Source organism: Armigeres subalbatus, chromosome 3 (assembly GCF_024139115.2).
Source record: "Armigeres subalbatus isolate Guangzhou_Male chromosome 3, GZ_Asu_2, whole genome shotgun sequence".
Taxonomy (NCBI): Eukaryota; Metazoa; Arthropoda; class Insecta; order Diptera; family Culicidae; genus Armigeres; species Armigeres subalbatus.
In genome coordinates, this window is record NC_085141.1 from 26,489,861 (window position 1) to 26,511,967 (window position 22,107).

The 22,107-nt window shown below is 40.4% G+C and overlaps 1 protein-coding gene across 1 annotated transcript; it reads right to left on the reverse strand.

Annotated features, from left to right (window-relative positions):
• Positions 1-5,201: 5,201 nt before the first annotated feature.
• LOC134221532 (uncharacterized) lies at positions 5,202-7,709 on the reverse strand. The gene is made up of 3 exons (XM_062700724.1): positions 7,589-7,709; positions 6,325-7,250; positions 5,202-5,582 (listed from the first exon to the last, which is right to left on the reverse strand). The coding sequence occupies exons 1-3, from the start codon at positions 7,707-7,709 to the stop codon at positions 5,202-5,204; spliced, it is 1,428 nt and encodes a 475-aa protein (XP_062556708.1).
• Positions 7,710-22,107: the final 14,398 nt, after the last annotated feature.

Here is a 22,107-nt window from a genome sequence, read left to right on the forward strand (position 1 = left end):
AGAACTCAACATTGCCTGTGAAGCGCAAACGGGATCCAGAAGAAGAAGAAAATGTTAAATTGGCAGATTGTCAAGTAGCGAATTCTTCTACAGCAGGCTGTTCTCGTCCAAAGGGACAAAAAGTGAGTAAAAGGGCAGAAGAGTCGAAGAAAAGCTTGGTCGCTGCAAGTATTGCCATGGCAGACAATGGGCGAGTCCTGACCAGTTTGACAAAACAAAAGCTCGAAGATAGCATCCAGAGAACTGCTGCATACAAACAAATGGTAAACCATGCTATAATGTCCGTAGATTTGGAAAAAATGAGTGGCATTGCGCGAGAGTATTACCAGCTGGAACAGTTACGTATTCTTAACGAAACGAGAAAAGCCAGTAATATGTTGGATCCAACATACGAAGAGATCCTTTCGGAAGAGCCCATCACTGAAGATGGCATCGAAACATCTTTTAATGAAAATGATGCAGAAATGCTTATCAGCGAAGACTGCATCGAAGTCTGTCTGGAGCCAACGAACCCAGAATATGAGTCTTCCGACTCTGATTAATCATTATTCCGTAGCAGAAGCTATCACTTTTTAATATAGAATTGATTAAGTTTTCTATTATTTCGACTTTTTGCTTGATTCAATGAATAAAATAAATATTCTGACAAAATGGAAAACAACATTGTTTATTGATATAACCACATAACTGAAATGGCACTTGGTGTGTATGTACATAGCGTTAGTACCAAAAATGGTGCCAGTAGTCCACCTAGCTTTAATCATATACTAAATCACATTGAAACTTGTTGGAATACCAGATAGTGTGCGATCTCGATGTAGATGGAATATGGGTTGGTAGCAGGCTAGTTGTAGTTACTCTTCATAATCATCTGGGTCTTTAGCCATAAGGAACATAACCGATGAATTCATAGGAACTTATTTCAATTCTGTTGAATTAAAGACTCCTTGGTGATGCTAGAAAATGAAAAATAAAAAGCAATTATTGCGCTTTTTGCACTTTATAAGAGTTTTGCGAGATTTTTTTTCTCACAGTCATCTTTTTCTCACACTCAATACACTCAAAAAAGTTTGATTTTCCGTGTATAATATTTGTGTGTGAGTGCTCAATCTGAAAACAAATAGACGTCAAATCATGGCGGGAATCGATTTAGTGTACACGCTTACATGTGACTAACGAGTAATGGGTTATAATTGGGTAAATTTCAGTAACAAAAATCGATCAACCCGAAATGAGAGTGAGTGTGAGAAAAAGAAGCGGGCAAATCACAATCTACACATAACTCTTCAAATTGGTGAAATCGGCAATACAATCAAAATATATAACTATACGAGTAGACATTATATAATTTTTAATACTACAAGTAGAAGTTTATTGGCGTTTAATTTCGATCAACAAATATCTTCTTACCGTTAATAGCTGGCGAAGCAATTATGTAGGTTGATTCCGGAGCAATTTGATTCAGTTGACGACTGACAGTACAAAATAATTGCCACGACCACTTCTGGCAAGCTCGCTGGTCATTAAGACATCGTCATAGCTACTACAGGCACAATAATATCGCTTTTCATAAATTTTTGAGTTCAGAGGTGCTGGAAAAGTAATAATGATGAAGTACAGAGTTGTATATGCATGCTGTATTCAATATGTGCACTTACCATCCGATGCTAAAGATTAGGTTTTGTCGATCCGAAGTCAATCGAGAATGAACTGAACTTCGCCGCGACGTCCCCGGCCTGGCCGTGATTCCCAATGCAATAATCATTCAATGATTATTCTTAATCAACCAAAGCAGAGAAAAGGAGCGCTGGGCATTGTTTTGAGGGAAATACACGGTGTGCCTGTGACAGTTATTAACGAAAAAAAATGTCCATCCATTCTGCACTCGCCTATCGAAAGATATACTATTCAGGCGTCTGCTCTGAAAGTTTTAAAATCTTTCATCTAGGGAATCAAAAGTAATGCCAATTTGAAAATTAGTAGTATTTCATTATCGATTTCTTAATAATATCTGTTGTACAATACTGAGTTTTCATTGAATTGACTTGTTCACCAGAACAAATTACCATTATCCAGAAATCTATGTCGAAGAGCAATGAAAACCCAATATAATGCCAACAATAATAAATTTAGAAATTATGATGAATTAGGTAGTTTTAGCGCCACCCATATTAATGAAAAATTTTCTATCAAGGATGAATATACTGGATCCAATTCTTCCTGGAAGCACGCTCCATATATAGCTTGAAACAGCTTCAGGGCCTGAAATTTTAGTATACATAAAATAGAAAATTTTAAAATATATGCTATTACTTTCAAATGATCTTGTAGTTCAACGTGTTCTTCAAGAACATCCGATGATTCCATAAGACTGTGGCAAGCTCTTCCTGTGAATCCATAAGTTCGTTGCAGGTGCCTTACATGTGCTTTTGTAGACCACAACTCAGCTATTTCGGGCTTAACTTTTTCAATTGCTTTGAACAAGGCGTTGACAATTCCCAATGTTATATGTAGTGCGGGTGGAGGGCAGGCAGTCAGAATCAACTGCTGATCCGTACCGTGAATCAATGGCTCATTTACACAACAAGCAAAACTTTTAGCCGATTTAGAATTGCTCTCCTTCCACATGTCAACATTTTTTTTCGTACTTCCTACGGTTCTGAGATTTCCGCTACATGACATCAAATTCTGCTTAGCAATGTCACAGTATGGACATGGATGTGATGACGAGTGAGCCATTATACCTGTTATGATGTTTATTATTTTCAGGTCTCCTGCGACTATGCCATTTATAATATTTGCAGTTTTAATTAATTTTTATCTATTGCAGTTTTAAAATTTTCCACGCGGGTGAAACATTTTCATATTTTTCTGAAAGACCAGGAACCAAGGCGAGAATCAACAATCTATATCAATTAAAAATGATTTGTTTTAAATCTTACAATATATAGCCAAGAAGATACTAACCTGCGAACTCCACCATCTTTAAACCGATCCGCCTTCGACTGATGTGTCAATGACATAACAGATAAAGTGATTTTGAAAAAACCTCCCCCTCCATCAATTCCAAATTTAATTAAAGTGTTCTCTCTATCGCTCTGACGGGTCTCATAAACTTGACATATTAATCCTTCAACATCGTTACAGTATACTACTGGCACATCGTTTAAATTATCGTGTCCACCTATATCTCGTAGGCTTTTTATTTCGAAGAAGGTCTGTAATTTCCTATTATTTATACAAAGTTTTTCTTTCAAACAGCTCTCCAATTTCACACCAAAGCTGCGAAGATTCTTGGTTAAACTCAATGTTTTTCTGACACTTAAATTGTTTTCTGCTTTCATTTGAAAAATATTCTGCGCTGATACAGGAGTGGAAGGTTGTAAGGGACTGTAATTTAAAAAAAAATTAGTTTCAGTTTTTTAAATAATCTCTCATTTTCTTACCTGTCTTTATGGAAATGCGATGGTTTCCCTCTTCTATTTCTAAGTCGGATACTAGTATTTCCTGTGTCAATTAATTTATGTTGAATGTAGGTCGACACTGCAGCTTCTCCAGCACGTGAAGTAGTTGAATCGGAGTTCAGCAAGTCAGTTAAATTGTTGACACGTTCCGATGTAGTGCATATATGCTTTTTCCCTCTACCGATCTCGGAAAAGCATTCTGTACACATTTGTTTGGATTGCCTTAGTTTATTTTCTATAAATTTTGGGCGACCACGTGATTGAACTTTTATTAGCTTTACACGAGCGACTTCACAAATTTCGCAACAGCATTTTTTGTTCGCTCTTGTGAAGGACGAACATTTGAATGAATACTTATGTACATTTATTGACCGATTAAAATTCCCAGAGGCGTATTGCTTGCAAACTATACGACAAGTACCACAAAGTACAGCCGGATAGTTGAGAGCACACTGTTTAAAGTCGTTAAAAAAATATGATTCAATAGTATTCATTTGCAGCTCCGTAATCTTTCTCATAGAACTATTTTTCGTAAAACACAGGGCACACACAACGTGGCGGTTTTCCTCGTGTGATCTAGCTTTGACCATTTTTTACAATTGTAACACGCACTCGTACCACTGCTTGAATCGGACTGGATGATGGTTGTATAAATAACTGACAATAGATGATACACATTGTTGTTCAAATATTGGTTACTAGTCTTGCTACCTACACATGAAAGACAGAATTCAGCAAGGTATTGTATGTTACCAAATGTCGATACTCATGTTGAATAAATACAGAATCATCATACAGAGAATCGAGTGTAGTTGCGTTACTGTCGTAAGCAATATTCACACTTTAGTGTGATTAGGAGATTGAAGTGCATAAATTCTGTAATTTGAATACTGTTTTGTTGTTATATTGTCTATATTGTCATCCATTTTGTCATTGATATTAGAAGAATGTTATCTCTAACATCCATTGCTATCATATTCTCTATTTCAACGAAAAGGTTGTAGGTTATAGTTGAATAAGAATACAGATAAAATGTTTGATGATAATCTATTAGGATAATTTATCAGTGGAATATCGAACGCCAAAATTAATATATTTAAAACTGCTAAAACTTTTGATTCCCTAGATGAAATATTTTAAAACTTTCAGAGCAGATGCCTGAATAGTATATCTTTCGACAGGCGAGTGCAGAATGGATGGACATTTTTTTTCGTTAATAACTGTCACAGGCACACCGTGTAAATACTAATGAGGATAATGAGATAATGCTAACATTGAATTTCTGCTGATGGTGTTTTACTCACCCTTATTCAACACAGCGTACAAATGATTATATAATATTATGCACAATGAGACTTGCTATTAATTTTATTTAAATAAAATTGAAGGATGAGGTAAATAATGTTTCTTCGACTCTTGATTTGACAGCTCAACCAATTTTAAACAGGTACCCCGACACTCAGAGAAAAAATGAATTGTATATGTGTGCATTTAATATTAATTATATCAATGGTATGAATTCAGTTTTTAAATAAAAAGATCGAGATATTTATGTATTTATTAGATAAAACAATGTTTTTTTTTGCTTTTTCAAACATTATACAAATGTATCAATGCAAAAGAGATCTAGCAAAGCGTTGTGTGCATATAGTTTTTGTACCTCTACTTTCATAGTGTGGTAATGTTTGTATAACATTGCAGCAACACATAAAACATTTGAATTAAATGATTATTACTTCAATATTCTTCTCCTTTAACCGCCCACAGATGTTCAATAAGATCATTCCTCAATTGGTAATGCTGGTTTGTATCATGAACAGCTTTATATCGTGACAAAAATGAGTCGAATCTCTCCACATTCTCTGTGTCCATTCGATTGATGTCTTCTGTAACTTCATTATTACCAGCTTTTCGGTTTGTTTCCATCATGATTAGCGGATCATCTTTTTCATTCTCAATGATCATGTTATGGAGAATTATGCATGTTTTAATGATCGATTCCAATGCATTTTTGTTCCAGAGCCTAGCCGGGGTTTTGATAATAGCAAACCGTGCCATCAATACGCCAAATGCTCTTTCGACGTCTTTGCGAGCAGACTCCTGCATTTGTGCGAAGTAGGGCAGTTCAAATTTCAAAAATGTTTGAAAATTCCAACTCCCATATGTCTATTAGCATCATTTTGATAATATAGGAGTCCTGGCCATTTCCTTGCATTTCAAGCAATTCGGTGGCCATTTAGGGGTGGCGCGAAGTCAATTTATGTTTATATGGAAATTTGTATGGGAAAAACGTAAAATTTATTCAAGTCTACCTACAGCTGTCAAATCGTGATGAATTCAAATAAACATCCCCAACCTCCCTTTCTGGAATCTATATAAATGAGACCTCCGGATAACACATTAGCTATGAGTGGATTAAACGGTTCTATTGACAGTGTGAATATGGGATAAATGGCCAAAATGGTGTAATTAGCCTCAACGTATCAGTGGAAATATAAATCAGAATTAATGAGTTACCCACTGGCTGAGCTCAAATAGATTCCAAAAATGGAAGTTGGGGATGTTTATTTGAATTCATCACGATTTAAGAGTTGTAGGGGGATTTGAATAAATTTTAAGTTTTTCCCATACAAATTTCCATATAAACATAAATTGACTTCGCGCCACCCCTAAATGGCCACCGAATTGCCTGAAACTTTGCCAGGACTCCTATATTATCAAAATGATGCTAATAGACATATGGGAGTTGGAATTTTCGAACATTTTTGAAATGTGAACTGCCCTAGTGCGAAGTGCTGAAATATGAGGAGATACATTAAGTTAATTGATATTTATTGAATGTAGATAAAAAATCACTTACCTTCTTTTTTAACCCAACTGGAGAAGAAATTGTCTGTACCAAAGTTGCCAACGGTGGATAAATACCATCTGCCAGATAATAGCCAGTACTATACTGTCGTCCATTAACTGTATATTCAGCAGGAGGTGCTTTGCCTTCATATATCTCTGAGAATAACGGTGAACGATCGAGAACATTCACATCATTATTTGAACCTGGTATTCCGAAAAATGCATGCCATATCCAAAGATCATAGCTTGCCACGGCTTCAAGTACAATGGTTGGTTTTTTCTCCTTTCCTCGAAACTGACCAGCCCATGCTGTAGGGCAATTCTTCCAGATCCAGTGGCAACAGTCCAAAGACCCAAGCATTCCAGGAAAGCCACGATTGTTTCCAACACGTAACAATCTCTCCACATCAGCAGGCGTCGGGTATCTCAAATATTTGGAACTATAAATCCGGAAAGTGGTGCCACAAAATTCTTCAAGACATTTCAGCGCTGTTGATTCCGCCAATCTGAGGTACTCATCTACAGCATCGGCTGGCATACCATATGCAAGTTGACGTATCGCGGCGGTGCATTTCTGGAGGCTAGTTAGCCCTAGTTTACCTGTTGCATCTGGCTTTTGCACGAAATACAAGTTTGCAGATTCTATGTCTGCTACAATCTTAGTAAACAGGTCACGGGACATTCGAAACCGTCGTCGGAACTGTGAATCGCCGTATGTGGGATTTTCGGAGAAATAATCCCGAAGCAATTGTTGAGCACCTCTGTTGATGTTTGCTTTTCTGCTAGGTCGAGTACCTCCGAATTGATTTGTTTCGTATTCTGTTGCAGCTCGTAAAATCAGATCTTGCGAATGATTTATGTATTGTTGCACAACTTCATCGTCTTCATCGTCACTTAAAATTATAGCGTCAATTGCCTCTTGAAAATAACATTCCGCTGAATTTGAAAGATTCATTGTTACAAATTGTTACACGTCAATACTACGTAAGAGAAAAAACTGAATGTCACTTTTAGCAACGCACGGTGAACAGTGAATATATTTCAGAGTCGCTATACCCAAAATAGAGACTACCGGTGGGAAGATGAGGTGCTATCCTAAAATAGCTCTCGAGAAGGGGCGGTATAATAGAGATAGCGATGAGGACTCCCGTGGAGGTGCTCTAAGTCGCTGGGTGCCAAGCTTCCGGATCGAGAGAAGCGTGAATGGGTTCATTACCGGAGAGGCCACGGCGAAACCACGCTGCGAACGCTGACGAATTTCCTCACTGACATACTGGTGGCCGCCTGCGATGCCAACATAGACGTCGAAGTCCAGCCGTCACAACAGTAGAGGAGAGTTTCCCCAACCTGGAAGAGCAAGCCGAAAGAGAAGGGTGTGCTGTACTGCACAGTCATGTTCCGGATTGTTCCAGTCCAGCTACATTGCGGAGGAAAGTCGGCAACGGTGTTGGCGTTCCTGGACGAAGGTGCTTCGGTCACGTTGGTGGAGAAAAAGCTCGCTGATCGTCTGGGCGCAGTTGGTCGGAGTACGAGAGCGGCTGACCATTAAATGGACTGGAAATGTCTCGCGTGTGGAAGATTCCCGGAGAATGAGTTCAACGGCCGGCTACAAGTTGTTGCTGCACACTGTTCATACAGTCGGGAAGCTGATGTTGCCGCATCAAAAGCTGGACCATGAGGAACTTGCGGTGCAGTACGGCCACATAAGAGGATCTCCGATCGAGTCATACGATGGACTGCCGCAGTTGGTAATCGGGGCGACCAACATTCATTCGTTTGCTTCACTGGAGGCAGAAGTAGGGACACCAAGCCGATTTCTGTTCGCACCAACCTCGGCTGGATGGTTTACGGATCCAGACTGGAATCTGTGTCGAAAGGTCGAAGGTCAAAAGGTCGAAGGACAAAAGGTCTAAAGGACAAAAGGTCGAAGGATCAAAAGGTCGAAAGGACAAAAGGTCGATTGGACAAAAGGTCGAAGGGTCAAAAGGTCGAATATGTGTCATAACCTCGAGGGTCGAAAGGTCGAAGAACAAAAAGACAAGAAATGTTATGGGAGTTGTGAATAGTGACAAGTGAGATGCACGATGGAAGCAGTGAGCATAGATAAATGCGAATTGAGAAGTGAAAAGTGAGAAGTGGAAAGGTAGAAAATTGAAGTAAAAAGTGACAAGTGAGAAATGTGATGTGAGAAGTAAGGAATGGAGAAGTAAGAAGTGAGATGTAAATAAGAAGTGGAAAGGAAGAAAGAAGAAAGGAGGAAACATAGATAGTAATAAAGAGAAAAGAAGAAAGAAAAAAACAGAAGAGGAAAAAAGAATAAAGAAAGAAAGAAGAGGAAGATGGAAAAAGGTAAAAAGATGGAAGAAAAAAGGAAAATAGTAGAAGGAAGAAAGAATAAAGGAAGAAGGAGATAGGACACAATGAAGCAAAACAAAAGAAAGAAGGAATAAGCAAGTAACAGGAAAAGATAAGAAAGATGGAAGAAATGAGGAACAAAGAAGAGCGAAATAAGGGAAAAAGAAGTAATATAAAAGTAATAAAGGAAAAAGATGGAAGAAATAAGGAACGAAAAAAGAGATATAATGAAGAAAAAGGAAGAAAGAAAGAAGAATGGAGGGTGAAAGTAGGAAGAAAGGAAAAAGGAAGAAAGAAAAAAAGAAGGAAGTAAGAAAAAAGGAAAAAGGAAGTAAAACAGGGAACAAGGAGGAAGAAGAATGAAGGAAGGAAGAAATAAGGTAGAAAGGAGGAAAAAAATAAGAAAGAAAGTAGGACGAAAGAAAGTGGAAAGAAGGAAGGAAGAAAGGAAAAAGGATAGTAGGAAAAAAGAGAGAAGAAAAACGAAAGAAAAGAAGCAAAAAAAAAAGAAGTGAAGAAGAAAAAAGGGAAGAAATAAGTAAGAGAGAAGGGAGAAAAACAGGAAACAAAAAGGAAGAAAAAAGGAGGAAGAGAAAGATGAAAGAGAGAAGAAATAAGGAAGAAAGAAGGAAAAAAGAAGAAAGCTAGTAGGAAGAAAAAAAGGGAGAAAAAAGGTCGAAAGAAGGAAGACAAATGAAGAAAAAAAGGAAGAAAAAGGAAAAAAAAGAAGTTAGAAATAAAGAAGATGAAATATGGAAGGAAGAAGAAAGAAATAGGTAAGAAAGAAGAAAGGAGGAAAAAGAATTGAAGAAAGGAAATATATGAAGAAATAAGAAAGAAGGAAGAAAAAAGAAATCTTTTGTCCTTTCGACCTTTTGTCCTTCGACCTTTTGACGCAGTTTTTTTGTTTCCACCTTTTGTCCCTTCGACCTTTTGACCCTTCGACCTTTTGTCATTTCGACCTTTTGGCTTTCGACCTTTTGTCCTTCGATCTTTTGTTCTACAACTCCAGGCTGTCCACTACGGCGGCGGCCGGCAACGGTTGTAGGACAAAAGGTCGAAGGTCAAAAGATCGAAAGGACGAAAGGTCGAAGGGTCAAAAGGTCGGAACAAAAATCTAAGCCAAAAGGTCAAAGGACAAAAAGGCGAAGGTAAAAAAGTCGAAAGGACAAACGGTCGAAACAAAAAATCTGAGTCAAACGGTCGAAGGTCAAAAATAAAAACGTCGAAAGACATAAGATCGAAAGTAAAAAGGACAAAGGACAAAAGGTCGGAGGTCAGAAGGTCGAAGGTCAGAAGGTCGGAAGGGCAAAAGGTCGAAAGGTCGAAAGGTTAAAAGATCGAAACAAAAAATCTAAGCCAAAGTCGAAAGGACAAAAGGTAGAGACAAAAGGTCGAAACAAAAAATCTGAGTCAAAAGGTCGAAGGTCAAAAATAAAAGCGTCGAAGGACAAAAGGTCGAAAGTAAAAATGTCGGAGGTCGAAGACCAAAAAGTCGAAGATCAAAAACTCGAAGGTCAAAAGGTCGAAGGTCGAAGAAATTAGGCAAAACGTCGAGAGTTAATCAACCATTATTTTGCACATTTATGTTTAACCTGATAATATTTAAATTTTTCCTTCTTTCAATCATAGGCCGTTCTTTCGAGATTCGCATATTTATATAAATTTGTGTTTCACCTGATTATATTTTATTATTGAATTTTTCCTTCTTTTAATCAAAGGCTTGTCATTCGAGTTTCACACATTATTATTTATTTGTAATTAATTGCATATTATTCGGCAACTCGGCCGTACGAAAACCATTTTTTTGTTAAATATCTTGGCTGTGCATATGCACAGCATATGTTTCGAAATGGACAAATTGATATGAAATTTGCGAAAAAGAATCCACGTGTCTTGGAGGGACTCGAACCCTCAACCTCCTACTCTCTAGATAGGCGTGATAACCCCTACACAACAAGACCACTTAAAGGTCACGTTTGCGGAAAAGCCATCAGAATCCGAGTACCAACCTCCACCGCGGTTAGCTCTCTTTTTTGCAAATTGAATATCTTTCGGATGCTTGATTTGTCCAATCTCCTACTCTCTAGAGAGTAGGAGGTTGAGGGTTCGAGTCCCTCCAAGACACGTGGATTCTTTTTCGCAAATTTCATATCAATTTGTCCATTTCGAAACATATGCTGTGCATATGCACAGCCAAGATATTTAACAAAAAAATGGTTTTCGTACGGCCGAGTTGCCGAATAATATGCAATTAATTGTAATCAAGTGTCGGTCTTTCACCGTCATTAGTCGTCTGAGTACACGCGACCGCTTACGTTAAGGCAATCAAACTCATCAAATGCTTTAGCCAAGCAAGCCTTTGGCACAGCAGAGTGCGATTGAATTCGCATTCTATACCGTCCCGCCCAGACAGTTCCTGGGGGGCATGGAGTGCGATCCTCTCGTTTAATAAACATTGTGCACTCGCTTGGCTGTGGGTATACAATAGTAAAGCACATGTGGAGATTGGACAAATCAAGCATCCGAAAGATATTCAATTTGCAAAAAAGAGAGCTAACCGCGGTGGAGGTTGGTACTCGGATTCTGATGGCTTTTCCGCAAACGTGACCTTTAAGTGGTCTTGTTGTGTAGGGGTTATCACGCCTATCTAGAGAGTAGGAGGTTGAGGGTTCGAGTCCCTCCAAGACACGTGGATTCTTTTTCGCAAATTTCATATCAATTTGTCCATTTCGAAACATATGCTGTGCATATGCACAGCCAAGATATTTATTTGTGTTTAACCTTATTTTCATCGTTGATTCTTTTCTTTCTTTTTTTCATAACCTTTTCTTTCGAGTTTCGCATTTTAATACCGCATATGAAATACCAAAAACACTTGAAAACATTCCATTCTAGAATTTTTCTTTTGTTAAAACACAGGGTATTCTTTAGAGGTATATTGTCAAATCAATATTTTTATCAAAGCATTGCCAGGATTTATTAACTTTAATTTTAATTCCTGAAAATAGTTCTTCTCTTATTTTCATCAAAATGATAATTCAAAATATATCATTTTAGCTCAACACACCATATTCTAATGACAGTAATTTTATTTTTATGTGCTCAAAAGATGATACGTTTTCGTTCACGAAATTTGTTTTTAAGTAACTATAAACGAATATACGTAATACATTTATTTTTATTAATAGAAACTGTTACGTTACGCTGTGTAGTTGAGAGGGAGAGAATTTGTGTTATGGAAGATCCATTAATTACGTAACGTAAAAATTGGGAATTTTTAACCCTGCCTCCCCCTTAGTCCTTCTTTTGTAAGAAACCTAGACCAACATTTGAAAAGGGCGTAACAGCCAAAATTTATTCCTCCTGATTCTTGGTCTACGTATATAACTATATATGTAGAAGAGGAATCAGAAGGAATAAATTTTGGCTGTTACGCCCTTTTCAAATGTTGGTCTAGAAACATCCAAAAAAATTGTATGGATCGTCGCACTTCGTTCGACCCCCTCTCCCTCCAAGCGTTACGTAATTTATGGATGCTCCCTTACGTGATTTGTGAACGTTTGTGTTTCATTTTGAAGTCAACTAGTGACCCTCTAACGCCCAAGACCGCCTTCAGACGGGAAAATTAAATATTTTTTTTTTAATTTTAATTGTTCAGATGTCAAAATTGATTTTTTACCTGTTTTTCATTCAACCTTCTGTTATTTTTTCGGCCCCTTTTTCCTTCGACCTTTTGTCATTTCGACATTTGTCCTTTCAATTTATTGACTTTCGACCTTTTTTCCTTTCAATTTTTTGACTTGCGACCTTTTGACCTTCGACCTTTTGTCTTTTCGACATTTTGTTCTTTCGACATTTTATCCTTTCGACCTTTTATTCTTTCGACTTTTTGTCCTTTCGATCTTTTATCCTTTCGACCTTTTATCCTTTCGACCTTTTATCCTTTCGACCTTTTATCCTTTCGACATGGTTTCCCTTCGACCTTTTATCCTTTCGTACTTTTCTCCTTTCGACATTATGTCGTTTCGACCTTTTATACTTTCGACCTTTTGTCATTTCGACCTTTTGTCCTTTCGACCTATTGTCCTTTCGATCTTTTGTCCTTTCGACCTTTTGTCCTTTCGACCTTTTGTTCTCTCGACATCTTGTTCTTCCGACCTTTTGTCCTTTCGACCTTTTGTCCTTTCGACCTTTCGTCCTTTCGACCTTTCGTTCTTTCGACCTTCCGTTGGGAAATTTATGGCTTCCTAGACGCCAGTTAGTATCGAAATATATTTCTCATTTGATATGAATTAATAAAATATCCAACGATAAACGAACGTACCTTATACCAAACATCATAACCAGCATGTGACTTAGCTTGGCATTCATTACCCGCTTTCCTTTTGATAAATTATTGACACCCCATAATTACTTTTGACTCAAAACTAAATTATTGACAATGCAATCGAGTCCGGTCAGCTTTCTCAAGTCATACCAATCGCCTCCCAGATCCCCATGGCCATCGTATATCAAACTAGTCAACAGTCTATCTACCTTTCGCGTGGAGGCAACTGTGATCCTGATTCAGTAAACCATAGGCCCCCCAGTTATGCAAGCTGTATGAGGTAAATTGCTATCATAAATTCATGCGGCCCACAGCACAATATATGGATATTAATATTTAAGACGTGCCAATGTGTGCCACCGCAGTAGTCGTACTGGTTTCGAACTTTGTCATTGGATGGCCAGATAGTTTGGACCCGGGAGCAGTATTCGTAGTGGACAGTGTTGCCAACAAAAAAAGTAATTCAATATTACAATTGTACAAATTGTATGCAACAGTAAAACGGTAGAGCGATATCATCATCCTTCTAGCGATTGGAAGAATTTTCGATTCATAAGCATATTTGTATGCAAAAATATTTGCATAGTTTATACCCGCGATTGTTCGAATATTCTATTCCTATTTATTCAATCTCTGTTTTGCTTCATTCTAAATGTTGTTCCCACTATATCGACAACACTGCCAGAAGGGCTTTGAATTTCCATTGTGGCAACTTTATGGTTTTCGATTTCCACATGCATATCAATGATTCGAAATTGACAGTCAATTTCAATAAACCACCTACGTCCAAATAAATGTTGGATTTGTTTCAGAACCGGCAAGTTGGTTGCTAGAGGATGCTGTGAGTTAATTCGATTGCTTCGAAAACAATGTTGGATGTTACTGGGGTTATCACTTTTATCTTGAAATAATAAAATTCTGGGAAACCCCTTTTCAAACGTGAATGAATTAATTGGGGCACCGCACAAAGCCATCCCCTGATGTAAACACGAGATGTAATAAAATAAGATTATCCGAGCATAAAGAGCGAGATGCTTTTTCATCTCAAGGAATGGAAATTCACTGACCAAAACGAGTAAATATAGGGTGACTAACGATTTAAGTAAGGTTTTCCATTATTAGTAAAAGTTTTTTTTGTTGTCAACCCAAAGCCTCACTACCGGAATTCGAATTAAAACTGCCAAAGCCGTTGTTTTCCCCAGTAGACCAATGGCACAGAAGAAAAACCTCTCGGCGGGTACCTGTTCATCGTGATGGTATTTTCGTCCGAAGTTACATTCCTGCACGTCCCCTCATTCCTGCGGTTCGAGGAATGCTTTCAGTGAAAGTTACGAAAAACGTGCAAAAGTTCGCACGAATAAATAGATAAAGGAACCTCTGTGCTGAAAGCCGGCTTTTCTCTGTTCAGCAGAATAATCTTCCCACTGTGTTTACTTGGGTACTTTATTTGAAAGCGGTCGGATATATTATCAAAGAACGTTGTCGGTAGAAGTGCGATAATAATGTAATGAAACAGCCATCCTTACTTGACCGGTAAGAGAGAACACTACTCACAATCAATTTAAATTGTTCAATGAATGTAGAGGTAACTAGCTTTTAACAAACATATCCTGAATCTGCGTACAAAACTGAACTGAGCGTAAATTTTGCCGATTCGTCCGGATATCTGTAATTTGCATTTTAAAGTTGAGTGAATCATCAGCTACCCAAACTTTCAATTCATGAATGTTGGTTTTATTCTTTCGGTCGAAATTCAATGGTTTCTATAAAAAAACTAGGATATTTATCAATTTTTTGCCACACAATATAAATGTTGACACATGATATGCAATAAATTCAACAAACAAACACTTGAGCGAAGCGTTCACTCCACGCAACCATCGAGCAACGAAAGACATAACAAATATCATCTACTCTGATGACAGGCGGATGTGTGCATGACAAATTGCTTCCAATTTCAACATCCATTCCACATCCCGTTGCGATTCTATCATCTTCTGCATATGTCATGTAACCGAAACCGTCAGGCGATGCCCCGCCGCGGTTGATGGTCAGGTGCAATTATTTGCATCCACTGAGTAATGCTACGGAGTTTCAAATAGGTAGCCAAATCAAGCTTTCCCGGGTGGAATGTTTTTTCAACTATTTGCTATGTCGATAGTACACTAAAATACGTTTCTCACAATAAGTTTTTATGACAAATATCAACTATATTTGATTATTATGGGAGCTAAGAGCTTTGATAATCAGATCAACGTTTGCTCTGGTTTAGGGTCATTTGACCGAATGTCATTTGGCCGAATAGTTGAAGAACGTTTCCTTATTAACCTTAGTAAGATGTTGGGGTCAATATGACCCAAAACGAAACTTCAAAGTAGAATAACTTTTTACCTGATAATCCGATCGTTCTGAAATTTCTTGACTTTTAATATTTTGTGGAAATGAAGCATCTGACATGAAAAAAGTATTTTAAGGTGCAACAGGAACGACCCCACAAAAAAAGTTACGAATAAGATGTTGGGGTCATATTGACCCAGAAATGTAAATGCTTATAAAACAGTCAAATTTTAACCGAATTACACAGTTTATATACCGTTCGGAAGATAAACTCATCAATTTTGTGGCTATGTGGTGATATGCTGGTTCTGGAGAAAATGGCCACCGGGAAACGACTTCCACGGGGACCTTGTCGGTCATAAAAGGGGAGCATAAAAATCGCTCCATATATGCCATTCGATCGCTAATTCTTCATATATTCTTTTAAAACGGTAATGTATGGTCCATGAAAGGGCTTCCGACGAAAGTGGCCACTCCTGGTACATGCAAGGTGCCCCCGGGTAACCCGCAGGAGGGGACATTTCCGTTTGAGCACCAAAATATGCCGTGCGGCGGCTCTTTTGTCATGATTTTCCACGAAACAGATGGTTATGCGGTTGAAATCGATAAGTGACCACATTGGCCACTCCTGGTACATGCAAGGTGCCCCCGGAGAATCCGCAGGAGGGGACATTTCCGTTTTAGCACCAAAATATGCCGTGCGGCGGCTCTGTCGTCATGATTGTCCACAACATAGATGATAATGCGCTTGAAATCGATAAAAGACCACATTGGCCACTCCTGGTACATGCAAGGTGCCCCCGAGGAACCCGCAGGATGGAACATTTCCGTTTTAGCACCAAAATATACCGTGCGGCGGCTCTTTTGTCATGATTTTCCACCAAACAGATGGTTATGCGCTTGAAATCGATAAGTGACCACATTGGCCACTCCTGGTACATACAAGGTGCCCCCGGGGAACCCGCAGGAGGGAACATTTTCGTTTTAGCACCAAAATATGCCGTGCGGCGGCTCTTTTGTCATGATTTTCCACGAAACAGATGGTTATGCGGTTGAAATCGATAAGTGACCACATTGACCAATCCTGGTACATGCAAGGTACCCTCGGAGAATCCACAGGAGGGACATTTCCGTTTTAGCACCAAAATATGCCGTGCGGCGGATCTGTCGTCATGATTTTCCACAAAATAGATGATAATGCGCTTGAAATCGATAAAAGACCACATTGGCCACTCCTGGTACATACAAGGTGTCCCGAGGAACCCGCAGGATGGAACATTTCCGTTTTAGCACCAAAATATACCGTGCGGCGGCTCTTTTGTCATGATTTTCCACCAAACAGATGGTTATGCGCTTGAAATCGATAAGTGACCACATTGGCCACTCTTGGTACATACAAGGTGCCCCCGGGCAACCCGCAGGAGGGGACATTTCCGTTTTAGCACCAAAATATACCGTGCGGCGGCTCTTTTGTCATGATTTTCCACCAAACAGATGGTTATGCGCTTGAAATCGATAAGTGACCACATTGGCCACTGTTGGTACATACAAGGTGCCCCCGGGGAACCCGCAGGATGGAACATTTCCGTTTTAGCACCAAAATATACCGTGCGGCGGCTCTTTTGTCATGATTTTCCACCAAACAGATGGTTATGCGCCTGAAATCGATAAGTGACCACATTGGCCACTCTTGGTACATACAAGGTGCCCCCGGGGAACCCGCAGGAGGGGACATTTCCGTTTTAGCACCAAAATATGCCGTGCGGCGGATCTGTCGTCATGATTTTCCACAAAATAGATGATAATGCGCTTGAAATCGATAAAAGACCACATTGGCCACTCTTGGTACATACAAGGTGCCCCCGGGGAACCCGCAGGAGGGGACATTTCCGTTTTAGCACCAAAATATACCGTGCGGCGGCTCTTTTGTCATGATTTTCCACCAAACAGATGGTTATGCGCTTGAAATCGATAAGTGACCACATTGGCCACTCTTGGTACATACAAGGTGCCCCCGGGGAACCCGCAGGATGGAACATTTCCGTTTTAGCACCAAAATATACCGTGCGGCGGCTCTTTTGTCATGATTTTCCACCAAACAGATGGTTATGCGCCTGTAATCGATAAGTGACCACATTGGCCACTCTTGGTACATACAAGGTGTCCCCGGGGAACCCGCAGGAGGGAACATTTTCGTTTTAGCACCAAAATATGCCGTGCGGCGGCTCTTTTGTCATGGTTTTCCACGAAACAGATGGTTATGCGGTTGAAATCGATAAGTGCCCACATTGGCCACTCCTGGTACATGCAAGGGACCCCCGGAGAACCCGCAGGAGGGACATTTCCGTTTTAGCACCAAAATATGCCGTGTGGCGGATCTGTCGTCATGATTTTCCACAAAATAGATGATAATGCGCTTGAAATCGATAAAGACCACATTGGCCACTCTTGGTACATACAAGGTGCCCCCAGGAACCCGCAGGAGGGACATTTCCGTTTTAGCACCAAAATATACCGTGCGGCGGCTCTTTTGTCATGATTTTCCACCAAACAGATGGTCATGCGCTTGAAATCGATAAGTGACCACATTGGCCACTCTTGGTACATACAAGGTGCCCCAGGGAACCCGCAGGATGGAACATTTCCGTTTTAGCACCAAAATATACCGTGCGGCGGCTCTTTTGTCATGATTTTCCACCAAACAGATGGTTATGCGCTTGAAATCGATAAGTGACCACATTGGCCACTCTTGGTACATACAAGGTGCCCCCGGGGAACCCGCAGGAGGGGACATTTCCGTTTTAGCACCAAAATATACCGTGCGGCGGCTCTTTTGTCATGATTTTCCACCAAACAGATGGTTATGCGCTTGAAATCGATAAGTGACCACATTGGCCACTGTTGGTACATACAAGGTGCCCCCGGGGAACCCGCAGGATGGAACATTTTCGTTTTAGCACCAAAATATGCCGTGCGGCGGCTCTTTTGTCATGATTTTCCACGAAACAGATGGTTATGCGGTTGAAATCGATAAGTGACCACATTGACCAATCCTGGTACATGCAAGGTACCCTCGGAGAATCCACAGGAGGGACATTTCCGTTTTAGCACCAAAATATGCCGTGCGGCGGATCTGTCGTCATGATTTTCCACAAAATAGATGATACTGCGCTTGAAATCGATAAAAGACCACATTGGCCACTCTTGGTACATACAAGGTGCCCCGGGGGAACCCGCAGGAGGGGACATTTCCGTTTTAGCACCAAAATATACCGTGCGGCGGCTCTTTTGTCATGATTTTCCACCAAACAGATGGTCATGCGCTTGAAATCGATAAGTGACCACATTGGCCACTCTTGGTACATACAAGGTGCCCCCGGGGAACCCGCAGGATGGAACATTTCCGTTTTAGCACCAAAATATACCGTGCGGCGGCTCTTTTGTCATGATTTTCCACCAAACAGATGGTTATGCGCCTGAAATCGATAAGTGACCACATTGGCCACTCTTGGTACATACAAGGTGCCCCCGGGGAACCCGCAGGAGGGAACATTTTCGTTTTAGCACCAAAATATGCCGTGCGGCGGCTCTTTTGTCATGATTTTCCACGAAACAGATGGTTATGCGGTTGAAATCGATAAGTGACCACATTGACCAATCCTGGTACATGCAAGGTACCCTCGGAGAACCCGCAGGAGGGGACATTTCCGTTTTAGCACCAAAATATGCCGTGCGGCGGATCTGTCGTCATGATTTTCCACAAAATAGATGATAATGCGCTTGAAATCGATAAAAGACCACATTGGCCACTCCTGGTACATGCAAGGTGCCCCCGAGGAACCCGCAGGATGGAACATTTCCGTTTTAGCACCAAAATATACCGTGCGGCGGCTCTTTTGTCATGATTTTCCACCAAACAGATGGTTATGCGCTTGAAATCGATAAGTAACCACATTGGCCACTCTTGGTACATACAAGGTGCCCCCGGGGAACCCGCAGGAGGGGACATTTCCGTTTTAGCACCAAAATATACCGTGCGGCGGCTCTTTTGTCATGATTTTCCACCAAACAGATGGTTATGCGCCTGAAATCGATAAGTGACCACATTGGCCACTCTTGGTACATACAAGGTGCCCCCGGGGAACCCACAGGAGGGGACATTTCCGTTTTAGCACCAAAATATGCCGTGCGGCGGATCTGTCGTCATGATTTTCCACAAAATAGATGATAATGCGCTTGAAAACGATAAAAGACCACATTGGCCACTCCTGGTGAATGCAAGGTGCCCCCGAAGAACCCGCAGGATGGAACATTTCCGTTTTAGCACCAAAATATACCGTGCGGCGGCTCTTTTGTCATGATTTTCCACCAAACAGATGGTTATGCGCTTGAAATCGATAAGTGACCACATTGGCCACTCTTGGTACATACAAGGTGCCCCCGGGGAACCCGCAGGAGGGGACATTTCCATTTTAGCATCAAAATATGCCGTGCGGGGGCTCTTTTGTCATGATTTTCCGCCAAACAGATGGTTATGCGCTTGAAATCGCTAAATGACCACATTGGCCACTCCTGGTACGTGCAAGGTGCCCCCGGAGAACCCGTATGAGAGGACATTTCCGTTTTAGCACGAAAATATGCCGTGCAGCGTCTCTTTCGTCATGATTTTCCACAAAATAGATGATTATGCGCTTGAAATCGATAAGTGACAGCATTGGAAACGCCTGGAGCCTATGAGAGGCTCCCAGGGAACCCGTAGAAGGGGACATTTCCATTTTTACACCAATAATGGCCGTGTGGTGTTTTCCCATCAAACAGATGGACGTGCGCTCGAAATCGATAAGTGACCACATTGGCTACATTTGAAACCTATGAGGCTTCCTCGGAGAACACGTAGAAGATGACATTTCCATTTTTACACCAACATATGTCACGCGGCGGCTCTTTCGTCGTGATTTTCGTCCAAATAGGTGCCCTCGAAATCGATTATTGACATATTGTCCACCCTTAGAACCTATGAGGTGCCCCCGGGAGCCCGTAGAAGAGTACATTTCCATTTTAACATCAAAATATGCCGTGCGGTGGCTCTTTGTTATTTTTGACCAATGGTCATGTGCTTTGAGTTGATTAGTGATATTGTCTACTCTTGGAATCTTTGAGATGCCCTGCGAACCCGTATGAGAGGACATTTTCATGGTTATATCAAATATACTGTGCCGCTTGCGGCAGCTGTATCTTCTACAAGTCTTCAAAAAGTTGGTTATGCGCTTGAAATTGTTCTTCATTTGAAATTGGGTACTGAGTCAAATTAAAAAAATGGTTTCTGGGTTACTGTGATGATTCCTTCGAACAGCTCTATAAGGATTTTCTATTCCACATCTCGATATTACCATTAGTCGATGGTCCCTTCAATATCGACTCATAGAAGTTGAGGTTTTCACCGATCGCCGTGGACAATGATATGAAAACGCAACATTTTGATATAAAAAAATCTCTCCTTCTGCGAGACTCCTGCGGTACCTTGTAGGTTGTAGATATTAAGTTCAGAATGAATGACCTATTTGATAGAAAAAAACAAGATTAAACTACTTAGTGGTGATGGTGCCTTTATCGTTCGTTCAAAAAGGTTGAGAAATATATAAGAAAAGTCTAATATAGTAGTAATAGGTAGAAAGCTCTTATTTTTCATATTTGTTTTTTTGCATTCTAAAATTTTGAGCATAAGTGCCAGAAAAGTGATTTTCCCATGCAGCTGCTGAAATTAGTATTTTGGCCATAACTTCGGAGCCCATAGTCCGATCTGGCCAATTTTCAATAGGAAACAATAGGGTAAGATTTTCGTCAAATGCTATTTACTGCGAGTAATTCGGTTGAGGAAAAGTTCCAAAAAAGTGAGTGAGATTTTGTGTGCACAGACACTTTCAATGGATTCTTCACGGCACTCCACAATTACCGAAACTGGGTCTGGGGTTCCCCCGGGTTGATATTAGATTTCAAGAGCATAACCAACTATTTGATGGAAAATTATAGTGAAAGAGCCGCTGCACGGCATGTCTTTAAGGGCCGATGTCCACGTAAAGTTTTTTCACGCTGCTTGCACGTAAATGTGTGCACGACTACATTTGATGCCGGGTACCCTGCGTGGACGGCATCGGCCCTAAGTAAGAGTAAGCACGGAAATGTCCTCTCCTATGAGCTCTACGACGGTACTTCATAGGTTCCAAAATGGAAAATGTGGTCACTTATTCATTTCGGTATAAAAACGGAAATGTCACCATCTACGGGATCCCCGTGGGCATCTCATTGGTTCCAAGAGTGGCTAATGTGGTCACTTATCGATTTCAAGCGCATAATAATCTATTCTGTGGAAAATTATGACGAAAGAGCCGCCGCACGGCATATTTTGGTACTAATACGGAAATGTCCCTTTCTACGGGTTCCCCGGGGGCACCTCATAGGTTCCAAGAGTGGCCAATGTGGTCAATTATCGATTTCGAGCTGAATATCCATCTCATTGGTGGGAAAACACACCAAAAGAGTCGCCGCATGGCATATTTTGGTGCTAAAACGGAAATGTCCCCTCCGGCGGGTTCCCTGGGGGCCCCTGTACGGTTCCAAGAGTGGCCCATGTGGTCACTTATCGATTTCACTGGCATAATCATCTATTTTGTGGAAAATCATGACGAAAAAGCCGCCGCACGACATATTTTGGTGTCAAACGGAAATGTCCCTTTCTACGGGTTCCCTAAGGGCACCTCATAGGTTCAAGAG